General features: G+C 41.2%; 1 protein-coding gene across 1 annotated transcript in view; it reads right to left on the bottom strand.

Moving 5' to 3' along the window:
• Window positions 1-20141, bottom strand: part of AATF (apoptosis antagonizing transcription factor) — a 100244-nt gene that overhangs the window by 6062 nt on the left and 74041 nt on the right. Inside the window, exon 11 of the mRNA XM_025851189.2 lies at window positions 17017-17088. Within this exon, the coding sequence (XP_025706974.1) occupies window positions 17017-17088 (72 nt within the window). The remainder of the gene's footprint in view (window positions 1-17016; window positions 17089-20141) is intronic.

Here is a 20141-nt window from a genome sequence, read left to right on the forward strand (position 1 = left end):
ACACACACACACACACACACACACACACACACACACACACACACACACACCCAAGAAGTGAGGTAAAAAGAAAGCAACCTTCTCTTACCTAGGACTTATTTCTTAACAGGATCAAGTTAGCAAAGTAGCAGACAGGACTCCAAGGATGCCCACATCCACCGCTAATTACCTAAATCTGGAGACAAGGCAGGTCTCCACGCAGCCGCCCGAACCCGCCACGAGGTGGCAGTACACGACGCGGTTCTCAGGACTTGGGCCGCGGTGTGGTTCCCAGCAAACTGCGCCCATAAATTACCTAGTGTGTCTGCTCTCATCACCATCCTCCCCGTGCTTGAAGGAGATTCTAGAAGGTCTGTTCCAATTCGCTCTTTTGGTCGGGTCAGAACTAGGTCCTTCAAACCTCTGCAAATGCTTTTAGCCCCGCAGCTTTAAATTACAGATGGTGACACGTGGCCTCTGGCCTGACTCCCAAAGATCAGACAGACTCAAGATTTATAAATGTTCAGAGAAGCAGGTTGAGGGCCCAAACAAAGGAACTGAAAGGCTCGGGAAAGGAAGGAGAGGGCCAGGGAGAGACAGAATGAGGGCCGAATCGGCACAGGGTTCCTCGCTCGGGCTCCTTCCTGGTTCCCAAGTCAGCTACACTCACTTCGCTTGAACAAAGGACAAAAAATATTTGAAACTTCTGTCATCCCTACTGCTAGTTTTGAGTCTTTCAAATTCTTCTAAAGAAAAATAATTTACCTTGGTGGATTAGCAAAAAAAAAAAAGGGTCGTGGTGGCCGGGGATGGGGGACCACACTGGCACTCTAGACAAAAGGGACGTGGCCTCCTTTCCTGTGCATTAATATTCCATATTCCTGGGATGATTTCCACTTTCACAGTTTGACTGTTTTATAACAGATTTGATGCGAGAGAAGACAAATGGCCTCGCTCAGGAAAGACGACAAATCATCTCACCGCTTTTAGCGGGGTTTTCTCTTTATTTTTATTTATTTTTATTCTGTGGCTGGGCTGCAGAGCTCTCTGCCTTGCTGGAGATGTTTAATATTAACGGCAGGCCCCCGCGATCCTGGCAATAGAGTTGGCCGGTGTTGTGTTTACGGTTTGGTGACTGCTGGCTTCAGGAAGATGAAGCTCCTTGTTCAAACAGCAGCTCCTCTCACAGCTCCTGTTAAAAGCCCGGGGATGCTTCACTGCTTAGACGTGAATCACTTCCTCCAGCGGCACTGAAGGGGAGACTGACACGCGAGTTACGTTTGTGTCCCTATCAAGGCTGCTGCCCAGCGACCCAGGGCCTGGGGGGCGGCATGTGCTGCATGTCTCAGCTCCAGTTTAACTCCTACTTTTGGGGGTCAGAACACACGGAAATTAGTGAGCGTGTTTACTGGCAACCCTCAGAGTTTCAGCAAGGCTTTCTAGTACTCCTGGTAATCAGCGGGAGGACTTGTTTAACTAGGAGCCCAGTATCACTCCAAACAAAAGCAGCGACCACAGAGCACAGAAACACCCGGCACCAACCCCACTGCGGCTGTCCTGAGGGCAGGGTGGAAGGTACCAGCGGGCCCTCAGGGCCAGGCTCCTAGCTGCTGACCCCCAAGTCCTGACACTCTCCGCCCTGGGGCGCAAGGCTCTTGTGTTCTCCTTTGCTCCTCCTCCCTCTTTGTCTTTTTCATATTCCTCCTGGTTAGGAGTGTAGACCTTCTCCCAGCTTCTGTTCTTGGCCCTCCTCTCTCGCCTCTCCCACCCTCCCCTGGCAACCTCATCCATGCTCTCGGCTCTAACAATCTCCAGGCCAGGCTCCGATGCCCTCACCTAGGCAATGTGCCCCTGGCCCTGCAAGACTACGCTGGCTGTCACCTAAACTACCGTCTCTTAATAATGGCAGCAAATTCTCTGTCATTCACGTCCCACACTTAGGTGCTTAATGGCAGGAAGCTCCAAAGTTATAGGTATCGATACCACATTTTCTGATTCAAAAATAAAATACACCCTGAGACAGAGCTCTGGCTTGGACAGTTTACTTATATTAATTGATAGAATGAAAACTGATGCCCCCTGCGGTGCCTGGGTGGCTCAGTCGTTAAGCGTCTGCCTTTGGCTCAGGTCATGATCCCAGGGTGCTGGGATCGAGCCCCGCATCGGGCTCCCTGCTCAGCGGGAAGCCTGCTTCTCCCTCTCCCAACTCTCTCTGCTTGTGTTCCCTCTCTCGCTGTGTCTCCCTCTCTGTCAAATAAATAAAATCTTAAAAAAAAAAAAACAACTGATGCCCTCCATCTGTCAATCTTTTTTGATTTTTAGTAGGGTCCTTCAAAGAACTTCTTCCTCTTCTCTGTAAATCGGAAATTTGGGGGGAAAAAAAGGCTTGTCCCAGACACCTGCCACGTCAACTTTCCTCAGGAGTAGCAACCGGGACCCTGCAGCCTCTGGGTGTCCGCAACAGGGCATCTCCCCCAACCTGGGTCACCAACCAGCCACTGAAGCCAGCAGTTTGAGGACCCTGGCCAGCTAGAAGACTCGTTTTAAAAAGCCTCACTGCTAAGTGCAAAATGAGTACTTTGCATCTCTGCAAACTGGTGCAGAGATGGCAGCTGGTGGGATCTGTTCCGTCGCATAGCTGTGCCTCCCAGTAGGACTGGGAGGTAGGCGAGGAGGCGGAGTGCTGCCAAGTGCGTGTAGGAGAAAATGTGTATCGATTTCTTCTTTCTTATAAAGCAGCACAAAGCGCTGAAGAACAATTGCGAGTCTCTGCAGCATTTCACATTCCACGTGAGACAAAGGCCCAACCCCCACCAGGCTGAGAAGCAGAAAGGGGAACCACACAGAGCGGCAGTCCCCTGGGTGTCAGCGGCCACCATGCTGTCCAGGCCCACTGCTGGGACTCCAAACACCTCAGGCCATGAACGCCTCCCGAGCCTCTGATCAAGTGATTTCCCTCACTGGGCTGATGCTGCCTCATCTATATTGGAGAAGAAAGAGCCTTCAGTCTTATTTACCTTTTAAGTGGAGGTGCCCAGAGGGTAAAAGAGTTAATGTTTATAAAGTGTTCTGCTCCCCAGAGGGAGACAATGATGAAACACAAGGTGTGGTTATGGCTCATTCAAGACCTCATTTCCAGGGTAGTTAGTAATAGCTTCCCATTACAAACGCAGCGCTTCCCAGCACCTTGAACTCAAAGTACAATGAGGCAATGCCCCTTATCTAAATATCCTTTTTTGGTTTGACACTTGCTACCAACATTAAAAATAACAAAAGGTAACCAGGGACTGTTATACCTTGCTAATGCAGGTCCAGAATCCATTCCACACTGTTTTTTTTTTAAACCAAACAAATCCGAAAGCAGTCCAAAAAACTGACCTAAAGCTATAACTGGTCATCACAGAGCTCTGTCTATGTTCTCCATGTTTCCATAGTAACTAGTAATTTGTAGGAGGGCCACCGGAAACCAAACGCTGTGTAGGTCCCACACCCAAGACGGACAGGAGGAAACCTCCTACAGAATACAAAGTTCATGGCGTGTGCTCTTCGAAGTGACAGAAATACAAGTGTTCTTGAAAGATCTTTCCCCAAGGTTCATCCTCCATAAAAATGACTCCAAAAACTCTCTAAGTAAAGGGTTGGGAACGAGAAGTCCCAGAGCGGGACTCTTCATTTCTGGGGATCTTCCAACACGGCCAAGAGCTAAGAACAAAATACAGAGCTGACATTCAAGTGTTGTGTTTTGGCTTGGAGACGGAACCCACAGCTAACCAGGGGCACGACTGGGGCGGGGGGGGGGCCGGCACGTGAATGCAGTACGCGATCTGGACAGGTACGAAGTGCTGGGGGAGCCAGGGAAAGGATATTAAAGGAGTTAGAGGATTTGGAGATTTTGGTAAAAGAGGCAAAAATGTTTGTTCATCTGTCTTATAGGGCTGTTTGCAAAAATAGTCCTACCAGCAAATTGTAAACAAACTTATAAGCTGAAAGCCTTTAAAGGCATTTCAGACAGGAGACCTATAGCCAACTTTTTTCAGGTTTGCACAGAAATGGATAGGTTTGTGCTGCAGGTAAAGGGACGATACAATATTTACCCACGTGAAAACATACATCTTCTTTATTTAGATAATTGTACAGATTACATTTAAAATAGTCCTTCTCAGAAACAAAAAATTTAAAAGAACATTTCGTTCTCAAGACTCTCATGAGCAAGGACTATTTTGGCTTTGTCAAGAAGGAGACGAAGCCACAGAGGGAAGCCTCCTCTGGGTCGTGCCGCATGAGCGCTGGGGCAAAACGCGCTCAGGCGTCCTCCTGCATTAGTTCTCTAGCTTCGAGAGGCTGACAGCAACTGGGAAAAGACATTATATGGCTTTGCAAATAATACTTGTGCTACAAAAATGTTATACAATAAGGCAAGATAAAACTGGAATCAAGGGGCGCCTGGGTGGCTCAGTTGTTAAGCGTCTGCCTTCGGCTAAGGTCATGATCCCAGGGTGCTGGGATCGAGCCCCGCATCGGGCTCCCTGCTCCACGGGAAGCCTGCTTCTTCCTCTCCCACTCCCCCTGCTTGTGTTCCCTCTTTTGCTGTCTCTCTCTCTCTCTCTCTCTGTCAAATAAATAAATAAATGAAATCTTTAAAAAAAATTGAAAATAAAAACTGGAATCAAAATATATTATTCCAAATGTATGAGCATAAAACTTTGATACAAAACCAAATACAAGATTACAGTAAACATATGCACACTACTTTGACTTACAAGTCAAGCATTCTTTTTTCTTTTTTTCTAAAGTTTACTTATTTAAGTGATCTCTACACCCAACGTGAGGCTCGAACTCACAACCCTGAGATCAAGAGTCACATGCTCTTCGACTGAGCCAACCCCATAAGTTAAGTGTTCTTAGCAAGAAGAAAACCCCCGCCAAGTGCTTTTGTGAGCTGTAATAAATAGCATTAAAGAACAAATAAAGTAGGGGTTAGCAGGGGTTCAAGGAAGATCGAGCCCCACAGCTCAGTGTGGAAGGGGGATCATAAGTCTCCCTGGAAAGGCTGGTGTTGGTCAAGGACTATGAACATCCCAACGGGCAGGGACCAAGGTGGGGAAGGGGTGAAGAAACGCCCCGGGTTAAATGAGCAGAATGAAGAGACAGGAGCGCAAGGAGTGGTTGGAGGGGGGGGGGGGGGGAGTTGTGGGGACAGCACAAGGGTGTACATACTGAAACGTGATGAGGGGAGAAAGGGAGCAAGGCCTTGAGGGCCAGGGTCGAGAGTACCGGTTCAATTCTATAGGCAACGAGGACTAGCATGCGCCAAGTGGTATACTAGGAAGGTCTCATCTGGCAAGACACACAGCCCTGATTAGATCAGACTGCGTGGTTAAGAGACTGTTGGTGCAATAGTCCATGTGGGAATTATAAAAAAAGTGTGACTCAAAAAGAGAGACGGACAGTAGAGGCCACTGAATATATTATCAACAGGCGAGCAAATAAGAAAAAATCTGCAAAAAATATGAAATATATATAACCATAACAGATAGAATTCATACAAATGGCAAAGAAAAACTAAAACCCAAAAGAAAAATAATGAAAGGATAAAGGAGTATGAATGATTAATAAATACACGGACTCTTCAAGTTTACTATTAAATGAGAAAATAAACATTAGATATTTAGTTCAGTGCCTAACACAGTGTAGGTCCGTAAAGGGTCACTTGTTATCAACTTATAAAAAAATAAATAACTTTTAGCACATCAAAATAGAAAATACTTTTAAAACATAACCCTCCATATTACCAAAAGTGTAATGACAAACCTCAGCTGGTAAAGGAGCAGGGGCATGTAAATTAGTATGACCTATCAAGAATCATTAGAAAGTTATACCTTTGACCCAAGAATTAGCCTTCTAAGAATCTATTCTAAAGACACAGCAAGACTTAAAATATAGATTTCTGTACAAATATGTTCATTGCAGTATTACTTAAAGAGAAATAAAAATAATCAGAAACCTAAGTGTCCAACAATATTTCATAATTGGATATTATAAAATTATTATAATGTCTTTTAAAAAACTTAATGGTGTTAAAATGCTTGTAACATAAAGTTAACCAGAAAAAGGGATACAAACATATATACATATCTTGATAAAACACATACACAAAAAATTCTGCAAGAAAACATAAAAGTATTAATGTTCAACTCTCAATAGCACATAACAGATAAATTTTTCTTTCTGTATTTCCAAATTTTCTTCCATACACATGTATTGTTTTTATGACAGGAAAAAAAAAAGATATTGTCCTAAGGAAAGTAGGTTGACAAGCACCCGAATATGGAAGATGTAGAACTGTAAGGGCAAGCTGACTGAATACTCTAACTCAGGTTTCAAAGCTGATTATAAGATTTAGGGTCTTTGTAACCAGAAGAATGCTATAAGCATAAGAGAAGGTCTGGAAATTCAGTGATTCATACTAAGATGTGAATGACTTGTTAGGCACTCCCCCCCCCACCCCAAAGCATCTCTATTTTAAAAGAACAAAAGGAAAATAAAAAATCATTTTAATCCAAACAAGTCTCCCCCGCCCACCCCCAAACAAGTTTTAAATTGAGAGAAAGGGTCTTATATGTATATTGAGGATGGGGAGAAGCAGCTTCCCTCTGGCACATCATTCCCAGACATTTCTAAAAGCTTGCTGGTGCCCTGGAAACAGCAGCAGGTTTGAATTCACATTCCTAAACGCACAGACCAGCTCAACTACTTCCTTGCTATTTAACTTGGGCCAGTAACTTAATAGCTCTATGCCTCAATATTCTTTTTAAAGATCTTATTTATTTGAGAGAGACAGAGACAGATAGCGGCAGAGAGCACGAGCGGGGAGGAGAGAGAGAAGCAGATTCCCCGCTAAGCAGGGAGCCCAACTCAGCGCTTGAACCCAGGGCCCCGGGATCATGACCTGAGCCGAAGGCAGATGCCCAACTGACTGAGCCACCCAGGTGCCCCCCCCTTTTTAAAGGAGGTTCCACACCCAATATGGGGCTCGAACTCACAACCCCAAGATCAAGAGTCACATGCTGTACTGGCTAGCCAGCCAGGCGCCCCTATGCCTCAGTATTCTTATAAAAGGCAGACAATGTCAAGCACTTCAGTGGTTTCTTTTAAGGACTGAACGAAAAGGTACATGAAGGGCTTAAGGCAGTGTCTGGTACATAATAAGTGGAATATAATGTTACTACTGTGTCATTTCATTGCCAATCAGAAACAGGGTAGCAGACTTAGGGCGGATAACTCAGAGCACAGGATGAATGCACTTAGAAACAGAAATGGTCTACATATCTTAGCAACCTAACGTTGGCTCAGTGATCACTGTGGGAAATGTAGGACTTAATCTAAATTAAGGTGAAAAACATTTAGCTATTGCCTACCCACTTGCAAGCTGTGATTAATACAATATTATAAGATACTGTATTTTAAAAGACAGCAATAATAAAATGCTAGAACTTAAAAACAGTAAGCCCTTAAGAGAAACATTTACATCCACTTTAAGGAATGTGAAAGACCCCTTTGGGGTAAAAAAAGGATTCACAATCCTTTGAAGAAATGATAGGAATTTAACCGAAATGAGAACTATAGTCAAGAAGCCCCATTTTGAGGAAAGATTTATCTCTTCAACATCTACAATCTCTTTCTAGAAGATGTGCTTTTATCACTCTACATCCTGCTTGGAACCAAGGCTTCAATTTGAGAATGCAAATTCACTAGAATTGTATAAGACCGAACAGCAGCGAATGAGGAAAAACAGAAGAAACAATCACAGCTCCTAATCCAGTTTTAAAACTCTGGCCCACGTCTCAGCTTTGAACTTGAGAATGTTTCCTTTGTCCTTTCTAACATTCCGGAGGAGGAAGGCCCCCCATGCCTCCTATCTCTGTGCTGGACGCCATCTTTAATGATGATATATGGGGGTCCTTTCCCCTCAGCACTGCTGGGGGGTCAAACGTGATGCTGCCCGCCAGAGTATCAACAAGCGAATTATAAACTGTGTCAATCCGAGTTAATGCAAAGCTGTAATCCTCTTTAACAAGAGATCAAATCACTGCTGTGAGTTATGTTCATTCTGTAATCTGATAAGGAAGAGAGGGAACCTCTAATAAAAGAGTAATGGGAGCCTTTAATGACGCTGGTAAAAGGCAGCACCAGTGAAAATATTGCTCTCGTTCCTGCTGATTAGATCATTGTTGCATATTTGCCCGGACTTGTTTCACCTGTCAGAATAACCTGTGTCTTTTTAAGAGATAAGATGCTTCAGAGAAAGCATCTGTATCTTAACCATTCTTGCTTGCAAGTTTTTAACCAACGACAGATGCTCTGTGGAGGGTACTTCTGGGGTTATTAGCTGATGTGCTCTCAAATGCCAAGCAAACTACACCAGAATCCTTCACCATGACGCAGTGCACACTGCTATTACATAAAGGGGTAAAGTAGGCAAATGGAGTAAAAAATGGCCTAAGTTAACCTCTGGGTTATCAACTGGGGGGGAAAGAAAATCATCAGAAGACTGGTAGAATGTGCCCATGTTTAGGGTGCAGACCCACACACAAAAATGGCAAGCCGAAGATAAATTGCCTGTACAAATTCTATTATACCAAGGCACCTCAAGAACAACGTGGCAGTGATGTTGACAAAGCACTTTACAAGGCTGGATTACCTTTGTACATTTCCTTTCTAAAACTCCAGATGTAAAACAATAATGTATTTGGTGCTTAGTGGTTATCATTAAAGGATCCTCTCCTTGTTCTTTTTTAACGCCAGCAGCTTCATAGAAGGAGTGGAAAAAGTGGTTCTTTTATGTGGGGGAGAATATGGGGGGCTAACATGGAAATTCTTACTGTTTCTATTGAGAATTTCTTCAAGTTCTTTCCAAAGGAATGGGGTACCTATAAAGTGTTAATACTGCTATCATTTTTGTAATAAGGAACAAAGCTTCTCAGGAAAACGCAATAAGCTAGCCTCAAAATGGAGGGTCCCCGAACTGGGCTTACGTAAGAGCCGTGGTCCGAAGCAGCAGTGGGTGTGAGGTGGACACCACATTTCCTTGGTGCGCTTCCGGCTGCTAACTGCCACGGAGACCCTTACCGGGCCGACAGCCAAAATGCTCTGAGGGGGGACATGCCCCCCACGCCCCCCGACAGAGCGCGCGGTGCATGTGGGTTCCCTTCCCAAATCAGAGGCAGTGGCCACTGGTTAGGAACATATCTTGACCTGTCTCAGGTCTTACTCAGAATTTGCTTCTCCTGCTTGTCACACCAGCATTTTATATCTGACCTACGTCACACCAGCATTTTATATCTGACCTACATCAACACAACAAATGAGGAAGAATTAACTTTTTTTTTTTAAGATTTTATTTATTTATTTGACAGAGAGGGAGAGATAGCAAGGGCAGGAACACAAGCAGGGGGAGTGGGAGAGGGAGAAGCAGGCTTCCTGCCGAGCAGGGAGCCCATTATGGGGCTCGATCCCAGGACCCTGGGATCATGACCTGAGCCGAAGGCAGACGCTTAACGACTGAGCCACTCAGGCGCCCCAAGAATTAACTTCTTTAAAAGTCTTGCCTCAGAGCGTCTTTCAAAAACAGGCAAAAAGGGGCACCTGGGTGGCTCAGCTGGTTGAGCATCTGCCTTCGGCTCAGGTCAAGATCCTGGAGTCCTGGGATCGAGTCCTGCATCAGGCTCCCTGCTCAGCAGGAAGTCTGCTTCTCCCTCTGACCCTCCCCCCTCTCATGCTCTCTCTCTCATTCTCTCTCTCAAATAAATAAATGAAATCTTAAAAAAAAGAAAAAGGCAAAAAAACCAGATGATTATTTCCACAACCTCCAAATTCTTCATTTGGTTAGAACCATAATAAGAGATCATCTGAATTACTTCAGACTCTCTCTGGTCTAATAGTACCCCAGGGGATTCACACCATGTAAAGTCAGCTGTTTCTAAAATGTTGATAAGCTTAGAATAACTTCAGTCCTCAGAGAAGCAAACAGCAATCCTCCTGTTAACCATGTAAATATCACACTGACCTGTTCTTGGTGGTAACAATATGCTTAGAGGGATTCTCTCCCAAAGAGACACCAAGCCTTTTCTCCCCCTTAGCCCACTAATAACCCTGTCTCTATAGTATCACGCGATACTTTGCCCTCTTAGCAAAGACGACCCCAAAGGGCAAAGAGCAGCCGCTCTGGAGCAGAGCTCCCGTGTGCCAAGAGTATCAAGGGCTTGGCAAAGTCAGTGGTCATCTTTAGGCTCCTGGTAATCTCCTTCCTTGCATGCAAACATGTAACACATGGGCAAAGCAGGATTTCTTTGGTTTTCTCTCAATACTGGAGATGTTCAGCAGGCCTGCAATAGAAACCATCCGCCTACCTCCTAATGGAGTAAAGATCTACTGGCCCAGCACATATAAAGTATCAGGGGTTCCATGAGACTTTCACTAACATGGGCAACCTGAAAGCACATAAATTAGTAACCAAAGTGCCCCCAAAGGGAAATGTGGTGACATGGGGACACAAACTGGCTACTCTGCATTTAAAAGGTTTTTTAAAAAAATACATCACTTGAAGAAAATTCCTAGCACGAGAAAAGAATATATACCAGCAGAAATTAACTAAACAGATAACACTACACAGACCACATCACAGGAGAAACAAAATGAAGATGCCATTGCCTTTTTAAAGATCCTTTTAAAGATAGCACTTCTCTCTCCACTAAGGATATTTTAATACCCCATGTTAAAGATCTCTTCTATCCTCTCCCTTAATGAGAACTATGTTCCAGTTACAATTCAATTTGACCAAGTACAAATTTTTTTTTAGCTCAAATTGGATGGTTTTAGCTGGGGATTCAAGAAGGAGTAAATAGCACTCAGATTCTGTCCCGCTTCTCCTCCAAAAAAACCCAAGCACTGGGGAATTTAGGCACCTGTAGAACAACACACTGAAACCAAGGAACAAAGAGAAAGGGTTCTTTCTCCAGACCTGGCTAAGGTAGGAACCACAGGTGGAGCTGCCGCTGGGAATAAGAAATCAAAAGTGCTAGAAAATGTATGTGTATTTTATCATGATTAAAAAAGGGGGCAGAGGGTAATGGGAAGAGACACTAGTTCGGTACTAAAAAGCCAGTTTTATCCATATGGTCCATAGGGTGGAAACCGTAAGGAAGGCATCTTTCTTTTTCTTTTTTTTTTTTTTAGTATTTTATTTATTTATTTGACAGAGAGAGACACAGTGAGAGCAGGAACACAAGCAGGGGGAGTGGGAGAGGGAGAAGCAGGCTTCCCGCGGAGCAGGGAGCCTGACACGGGGCTCGATCCCAGGACCCTGGGATCATGACCTGAGCCCAAGGCAGACGCTTAACCAACTGAGCCACCCAGGCGCCCCAAGAAGACATCGTTCATTCATATACTTCAATATAGAAATAATCAGCACCTTCCCATTTCCTTGGTATATTATATATTTGAAAACGTCCTTTTTTTTCTGTTGATAAAAGGCAGTGTAAACTAACTGTAGAAAAATTTCAAACACTACGGAAATACAAAGACTAGAAAATAAAATGTGTTTTCTATTCCCCTCCACCCAGCAACAAATATGTGGAGTTTGATGCCCATTGTTTCAGAGCTTCTTTTTAATGTAACTTTTTAAAAATGTAACTTCTATGAATGCATTGTCATGGCAAAAGATTGGACCAAAATAGAAGCATAAAAAATAAAACACTGAGTGTCCCTCACCCCCTCCCTCATGTCATTCCTTTCCCCACAGGCAAACATTGTAAATATTATGATGTGTGGTCTTCTCAGACACTTCCCTAACCACTGTAACATATACATACATATGTGTACATATATGCCTGTTTAATCTCTATCTTCAAAACATAAGTGGATCATGTTACAAGCACGGTTTCTTTTTCTAGTTAACAAAATAACGTGGAAATCTGACAGTATAATCGATTTTTTAAAAAAGTATCACTTTGGGCGCCTGGGTGGCTCAGTCGTTAAGCGTCTGCCTTCGGCTCAGGTCATGGTCCCAGGGTCCTGGGATCGAGCCCCGCATCGGGCTCCCTGCTCGGCGGGAAGCCTGCTTCTCCCTCTCCCAATCCCCCTGCTTGTGTTCCCTCTCTCGCTGTCTCTCTGTCAAATAAATAAAATCTTAAAAAAAAATAAAGGTGTCACTTTTTTTCCTATCATACATACCTATTTACTCAAAAGGTGGATTATAATATAGTATTTTGTAGCTGAACACTGTGTTAATACAGCACTTCATCCTTTTAACAGCTGTTTATAATTTCATTGAATGAATTTACTGTGATTTATTTAACTAGTTGCTTATTGAAGGTCATTCAGATTGTTTACTTTCCCCCATTATAAACCATGTTGAAGATTCTTGTTTTGTTCTATATTTCCTATTTACTTATTTATTTATTTTAAAATAGTTTTTTAAGATGTATTTATTTGAGAGAGAGAGAGAAAAGGGGGGGGAAGAGTGAGGGCAGAGGGAGAGAATCCCTCAAGCAGAGACTCCCTGCTGAGCATGGAGCCGGATATAGGGCTCAATCTCATAACCCATGAAATCATATTTATTTATTTATTTATTTACTGAAGTATAGTTGACACACAATGTAAAGATTCTTAATACAAATATATTTGCTGACTTGCTATATTTCCTTAGGTCAATTCCTAGAAGTAGATTTTTCTGGGTTATCAGTTAAGTATACATTTAAAATTCTGACACACAGGGGTGCCTGGGTGGCTCAGTCGTTAAAGCATCTGCCTTCGGCTCGGGTCAGGATCCCAGGGTCCTGAGATCGAGCCCTGCATCGGGCTCCCTGTTCAGCGGGAAGCCTGCTTCTCCCTCTCCCACTCCCCCTGCTTGTGTTCCCTCTCTCGCTATCTCTCTCTGTGTCAAATAAATAAATAAAATCTTAAAAAAATAAAATAAAATTCTGACACACATTGCCAAATAGCCCTCCAAAATCATTTTGCCAAATACATTCCCAACAATGGTACGCGGAAGTCTCTGTTTCCCCATACCATCAACACAGGAGGTTACCAATCTTTTAATGTTTTATAATTTAATAGGGAAAAAAATGAAATCTCATTTTAATTTGGATTTCTTTCATTAACGAGGTTGACAGTCTGTTTCTTAGCTATTTGAGACTTTTTTTATGATTTCTGAAAGTTTACTTGTCGACATGCTTTGCCCATTATTTTTACTGGGATTCTCAGAGACTTGTAAAAACTCTTTACATAGTATTTTACATAGTAAAGAAAAATGTCATATATTGAACTTCCTCTTGTCAGTCTGTCATTTATCTATTTTTTTTTTTAAGATTTTATTTATTTGTCAGAGAAAGAGAAAGTACAAGCAGGGGGAGCGGCAGGCAGGGGGAGAAGCAGGCTCCCTGCTGAGCAGGGAGCCCAATGTGGGACTAATCTCAGCACCCTGGGATCATGACCTGAACCGAAGGCAGCTGCTTAACCGACTGAGCCACCCAGGCGTCCCTGTCATTTACTTATCACTTTGTTTTCGATGTCTTTTTCAATGTGACTTTCAGGTAGTCAGATCTGTTGATTATTTTTCCTTATGGCTTCTGGCCTTGGTGTCATGCTTACAAAGTCTTTCTCTATCTCAAAATCATAAAAAAATTCTCTATTCATGCATACCAAGAATGACATATCTGTAACTTAGCAAAACCAAAACTGTTCATTTGAGGAAAAGTACTATACACTGATACTGATATTTTAACTATGAAAGTTTCCAATTCCTCAGTGATATTTTGTGGTACACAAAGTAGGAGACAAAATAGTACAGTAGCAGATTGTCACCAGTTATAGAATTACCTAAAGAAAAACGAAATAGGTCAAGCTACAACTGCCTTCTCCTGCCCTGAGAATTTGGATATGAGAAGCAGAGAAAGCTAATGCCCAGTTCCTTTACCCACAGTTAATCTAGCTTGTTCAGACTATGCAGCACGAGCAGTAATGTGGATAAATGCCTCTTCTCCTTAGGAAACACAACGGGAATACAGTGCACTGTGGTAAAAACACATGCTCAGTTCTCCAGCTACAAGACTTTTATTAAATTCCTTGTTAAGTGGGCTAAACGAGCTGGAGAACAATGCTGATAATAAGCAATCAGTCCACAAGGGACAGCCTTATCCCCCCCCCACAAACACTGAATGCCAGAAGGACTATTACCCAACAAACATTCCCGACCCCTTCTCCCTTGCCTGCTCTACCTGAAGCAGCAACGTAGCACAGCTCTAACTAGTGAGATAGAAGACGTTTGGAGGGGATTCTGGGGAAGCTTTTACTTTTCTGATAAACGAAAGCAGACAAATCTGACACCACTTCTTTCCTCTCTTCTTCCCGCCATGAACACATTTGATGGCTAAAACCGTAGCCGCCATCATGGGACCACAAGGGAAAGACTAAGAGAAGCTGGCCCTTATATCACTGAGAAGAGAAGGGAAAACCACTGCCAATAATTGCATGCTACCCCTAAATTTTTTCTGTCAGAAACATAAACTCATTTGCTTATGCCTCTGTAGGCAGGTTTTAAGATTCTTGCAGACCAAGGCCAACATAACCCTAAATAATACAGTCATTTTCAAATCATCTTTGGCTAGCATTTGGTAGCAACCCTCAGAAATTACAAGTGAATAAATAAGATTCAGGAAAACTAAGTGCCCCTGGGATATTAGGTGATTCAAGAAAAATGCCAACTACGAAGGACAAAAAGTTGTTTCTAAATGATCTAGTAGTAATACTGTATTCAAAAGACGCCACTAATATTATACTGGGTTTCACACTTTATGCCTGGGGTAATAATGTTTCCGTAATGGGTTTGTTTTAGTTTTTGAGCATCTAGTTTTCCTTTCCTGTTGATACAATCTTCCATGTTATCCTGACAGGAATTTTAAGTTGCACTCAATTTACTCTGTAATTTCAAAAAAAACAGACTAGATCCAGAAATAAGTGGAAACAAACAAAACACCCCAGCCAGATGAAGGCATTTACTTGCAAAGCACAGGAGAGCATGTGAAGTCACAAAGTTCTGAGTATAAATGTACTCAGAACCCTCCATAAGCTCTTTTGTACTCAAAGTACTGAAAAAAGCAAACAAAAAATAAGTAATCATTGTGTTCCCTCAATTTGCAGATCTGCTACTTTTTAGGCCACCACAGAAAATCTGATGAGGTTTAATAGCAAACAAAATACTCTCAAATAAAAAGGTTAAGTGTACTTTGAAACATAAAGCTGGCAAAACCCTTATGTGCTTACCCTAGGACCAATAATTTTGCTTGGTAAAGATTTATGTTTATAAATGTCTACCACAGCATTATTTACAATAATTAAAATCATTTAAATGTCCAACAATTAGTGAATGACTTAAATAAGCAATATAAAAACATTATACAGTCATTTAAAATTTTTGAGGGGCGCCTGGGTGGCTCAGTCGGTTAAGTGTCTGCCTTTGGCTCAGGTCATGATCCCAGGGTCCTGGGATCGAGCCCCGCATCAGGCTCCCTGATTGGCGGGGAGTCCGCTTCTCCCTCTCCCACTGCCCCTGCTTGTGTTCCCTCTCTCGCTGTCAAATAACATCTTTAAAAAAATAAATAAATATATAAAATAAAATTTTTGAATGTTACTGACATGAAAATGCTCATAGTATACAAAATATTTAAAGAAAAAATTCACAATAGAATATAATTTTAATTATATTCTAAAGAAAAACAAGAACATTCTCAAAGGAAACTCATAAAGACTAAAAGGAGGGGTGCCTGGCTGGCTCAGTCAGTGCAGCATGTGACCCTTGACCTCAGAGTCATGAGTTCGAGCTCCATGTTGGGTGCAGAGATTACGTTTATACAAATAAATAAATAAATAAATAAAATGTTTAGGAAAATTGGGGGAAAAAAAAAGACTGAAAGGAAACATTCAGAGATGCTACACAAGTGGCTCTCTCCTGCATGTGTATATATTTACACACACATCTCCTAGCTCCCTACGCTGAGAGAGCCTAGGAACGGTGAAACCCGGTGACAATGAACACCCTTAGCACACAGATCTTGGTTTCTAAATACCACAATCCACAAAAAAGAATCAGGGCTCCTTGGAGAAAGACTGACTCTAGGGCTGGAACAGGGAAAGTTTGAGGTAAGCCTAGAATACCCCGTTATGCCAGAAAGTAAGAACATACTCAAGGAATGGGGACATCTCAAGAGGACAAAAGCCAGCTTCAAAGGGCTTCCATTAACGTGAAACAACTTCAAATAAAAAATAATGATAGTAATAGGTTATAATTCATTGACTAAAATAGGAAAGCATGAGTTCATACTGATATAAATGAATAAATGAATGGCAAATAAGTGAAAGGGAAGGAATATGGCTAAATAAGTAATATAGAAATACTACAATATAGTAGAATGCTAGCTAATATAGAAGGAATGAGTCTTTAAAAAAATAGCTATCTATTAATTGTAATATTACAAGGATACATTGTTTGCATACATTTCTATTTTGTTTCAGTTTATAAAATGAGCATGTACTTCTTTTATAAAAACACACACATACACAAAATCCTCAACAGCAGCCTGAACAAACACAACATGATGCACATCTCTAGAGCAGTCTCTAGAGACATTTTTAAAAAGGAGAGCATACGCACAAAACCCCCAGCCACAGAGAGCAAGCACATGTGCTGCCCTGACCCACCTTTCTGTTTTAGAGAAAAGCCCAGATGTCCTAGGCAAGTGACTAAAGTTAAAAACAAAACAGGAAAAACAAACAAAAAAACCACCAGAGGCAGCACTGATATTTACGGAAATTTTGGTTTGGTTCTACAGTAATTATGGGGTGAAGAAATGTGACAAGGACCCTTGCTATGATGCCAATGACAAATGGTTAACTGATAAGAACAAATGGACAGGCTGTAGAACAGGTCAATATCAGGCTGTCATGGAGCCATTTGAGACACATAATTAATCTATTACTCACCTGGCATCATCATTCATTGTAGTATGGTCAATAGGTGCCATGAAGCTCAGTAGCTTGCTGAGGACATGAAACCTAAATAAAGCAGGAAACAAACAGGCAGGGACATTAGTAACTACTAACCTAGAAAAGGAAACACATTCCATGAGTTAACAAACTCCAGAACTGATCACAGGAGCATGTGACTCCGGAGTGGAATGGAGAACAATTCATAGGCACACACTAATCACAAATGTATTTCCCTCTTTTTCCTTAATATTACAGGAGAAAAGTCTCATAACAGTGCACTGTAAATGACAGTAGATCCATTTACATCATAGTCTCAAAAAAGAGTAGACACACTTGTGCCCCTGAGCAATATACTAACCCTTAAACACTACTTCAGAGAGAAGAGAAGGAGGACTTGAGTTCCCCATTTTCCTCCTCTAAGTACATCTTAATCACTTTTCAGTGTCATTACTAGTAGGTAGTAAGCACAGTAGTGGTACAACACCTGAATGAAATGCCTCATACCACCATCACTCATTAGCACTGGTTCCCTGAGTCAGAAAAGGCTTCTAGAATTCCACATCATCTCTATTCACTAGATCCAGTCTTTCATTTCCCCCATCTTTAAATGAAGGAGTACATCTGAGTACATAACAAGTTTGATCCTTAGCCATGGTGTTATGGAAATTTAAATTATATCACTTCCATTTCCCACCAACGGAAAAAAAAGGGTATTTTTGTACAAAGTGCTTTGAGATCCTCTGATGAAAGGAGCTGAACAACTATATGACCTTATACAGACAAAATTATACCAAAGAGAATTCACAGGAGGTAGCCCTTTCTGTTCATTATAATAGAAGAGGCTGTATGACAATATGCATATTATAAAATTCTAACCAAAAAAAACTCTACTGGGGGGCGCCTGGCTGGCTCAGTCAGTAGATCACGTGACTCTTGATCTCCTGGTTGTAAGTTTGAGCCCCATGCTGAGGGCAGAGATTACTTAAAAAATAAATAAAATCTCTTAAAAAACCCACAAAATTCTACTTGGGCAGAACAAAACAAAAATATGATATTTTCATGTACATAATATTAGCTTTACAGTATTACAAACATTTTTACACATATCGAGTAATTTGATTCCCTATGGTACCACCCACAGCTAAGCCTCCCAAATTTCATTCTTTTTTTAACAAATGAATCTTACAATAATAATAGTGATGAGATTTTCCCCATTACAAGAGGAATGGAAAAAGTATAAATTCATTATAGAAAATACGGAAAAAACCCAACAAAGCACACACACAAAATGCATAGTTCCTTCACCTACAGAGAACTGTTAGCATTTGGGTTAGTTATGTCTGTTTTTCATAGTCATCCTGTTATTTACACACACACACACGCACGCACACACACAATTGTAAGCATTGTCCCATAACAATATCTGGGTATAGCTATATACAATCCCAGGAGCGGAAATACTATAATACATTTTTGAACATTTATATTGCTTCCCATTCTTCATGTTTCATAAACATGCAAAAACAAAATCTCTGTGCATACTTGTTTTTTTAAAATGTCTGCTACCTCCTAATTATAGAAAGTAATATATAATTCTTATAAAAATGATTCAAATACAAAAATGTATAGAAAACTGACAAGCCACCTGCGGTCTTATCCCCCAGAAATAATCACTGTTAACTAAAACTCTTTAGTGTGGCTGTAGCATTTTCCATATGTAAGACCAATATAAACAACACACTTTTCACATAAAAGGGAGACTGTATTATACTTAATATTCTACATTATACTTTTTCCCACTGAACCATGTCATATTCTATTTTTTTCATAGATGCAAAATATTCCATTGTGTCAATATATTATAACTTATTTAATCTATTAACGGGCATTTATATAGACTGCTCCCCTTTAAAAACCATACTAACAGTGTTAAAGTAAAGATTCTTATACATAAATTATTGCAAATTTGTTCACATATTTCTTCGGGATAAATTTTGAAATGTGAAATTGCTGGTGAAATCAAAAAACACACACATTGAAAATTGAAAGACTGAACCCAAATACTCTCTCAAAGGTTAAGTTAATATATGAGAATATAAATATTCACATAACCTTATTTAAGTATAAAACATAAATATTATTAATAAATGCATTTTAATGTCTTTAGGCTTGACCAAACTTTGGTGTCCATCTGAAAAAAGGAATACTATTCTTGGCTGTCTCCAAAGAGAGGTTTAATCCACTCTCTGGACAAAGACTATGAGCTCTACTCCACAGCTGTATTGTCCAATTCAGTAGTCATCGGCCACATGCGGTTACGTAAGCCCTTGAAACCGTGGCTAGTCTGACTGCTGCAGATGTGCCAAAATGAGAAGTGCACCAGATTTTGAAGACTCAAGATTAAAAAAAAGAATGTAAAATATACCATTAATAATTTTAAAATAATAAATTGTTGAAATATTGGGTACTAATATTTTTGATATATTGGGTTAAATAAAATATTTTTTCAAGATTTTATTTAGAGAGAGAGAGTGAAAGAGAGATTATGAGCGGGGGGGGAAGGGTAGAGGAAGAAGCAGATTCCCCACAGAGCAGGGAGCCCGATGCAGGCTTCGATCCCAGGACCCTGGAATCATGACCTGAGCCAAAGGCAGACACTTAACCGACTGAGCCACCCAGGCGCCCCTAATGAAATATTATTAAGTCCACCTGATTCCTTTTACTTTTGAAATGCGGCCACTAGAACATTTAACATTACATATGTAATGCCTGTTTTTATTGGACGGTGCTGCTCTGTGGAATACCTTTACATTTTAATACAATATATTCAATAACTATTAAGAGCATGACAAAAGACAGACTTTAAGAAGTAATCACATTAAAGACGATTTAGTAATGTGTATTTAATGCAATAGATTTCATCTAATCTCAGTGCTGCTGAGGATGGACGCATGTTTTAGTATTAAAATACCTTTTAACAACCATACCAAGAAAAGATAAATGTCATTTTGCTGCAGAAGAACAGACAAACACAGTAAGACATCCTGTTACTAAAAGCCTGAATTTAATTCACTTACATAATGAATTCTATTAAATCATGATCAAATCTACTTAAATAT

This window comes from Callorhinus ursinus, unplaced genomic scaffold (assembly GCF_003265705.2).
Source record: "Callorhinus ursinus isolate GAN/ISIS: 27379988/994484 unplaced genomic scaffold, GSC_fseal_2.0 scaffold34, whole genome shotgun sequence".
NCBI classification, from domain to species: domain Eukaryota; kingdom Metazoa; phylum Chordata; class Mammalia; order Carnivora; family Otariidae; genus Callorhinus; species Callorhinus ursinus.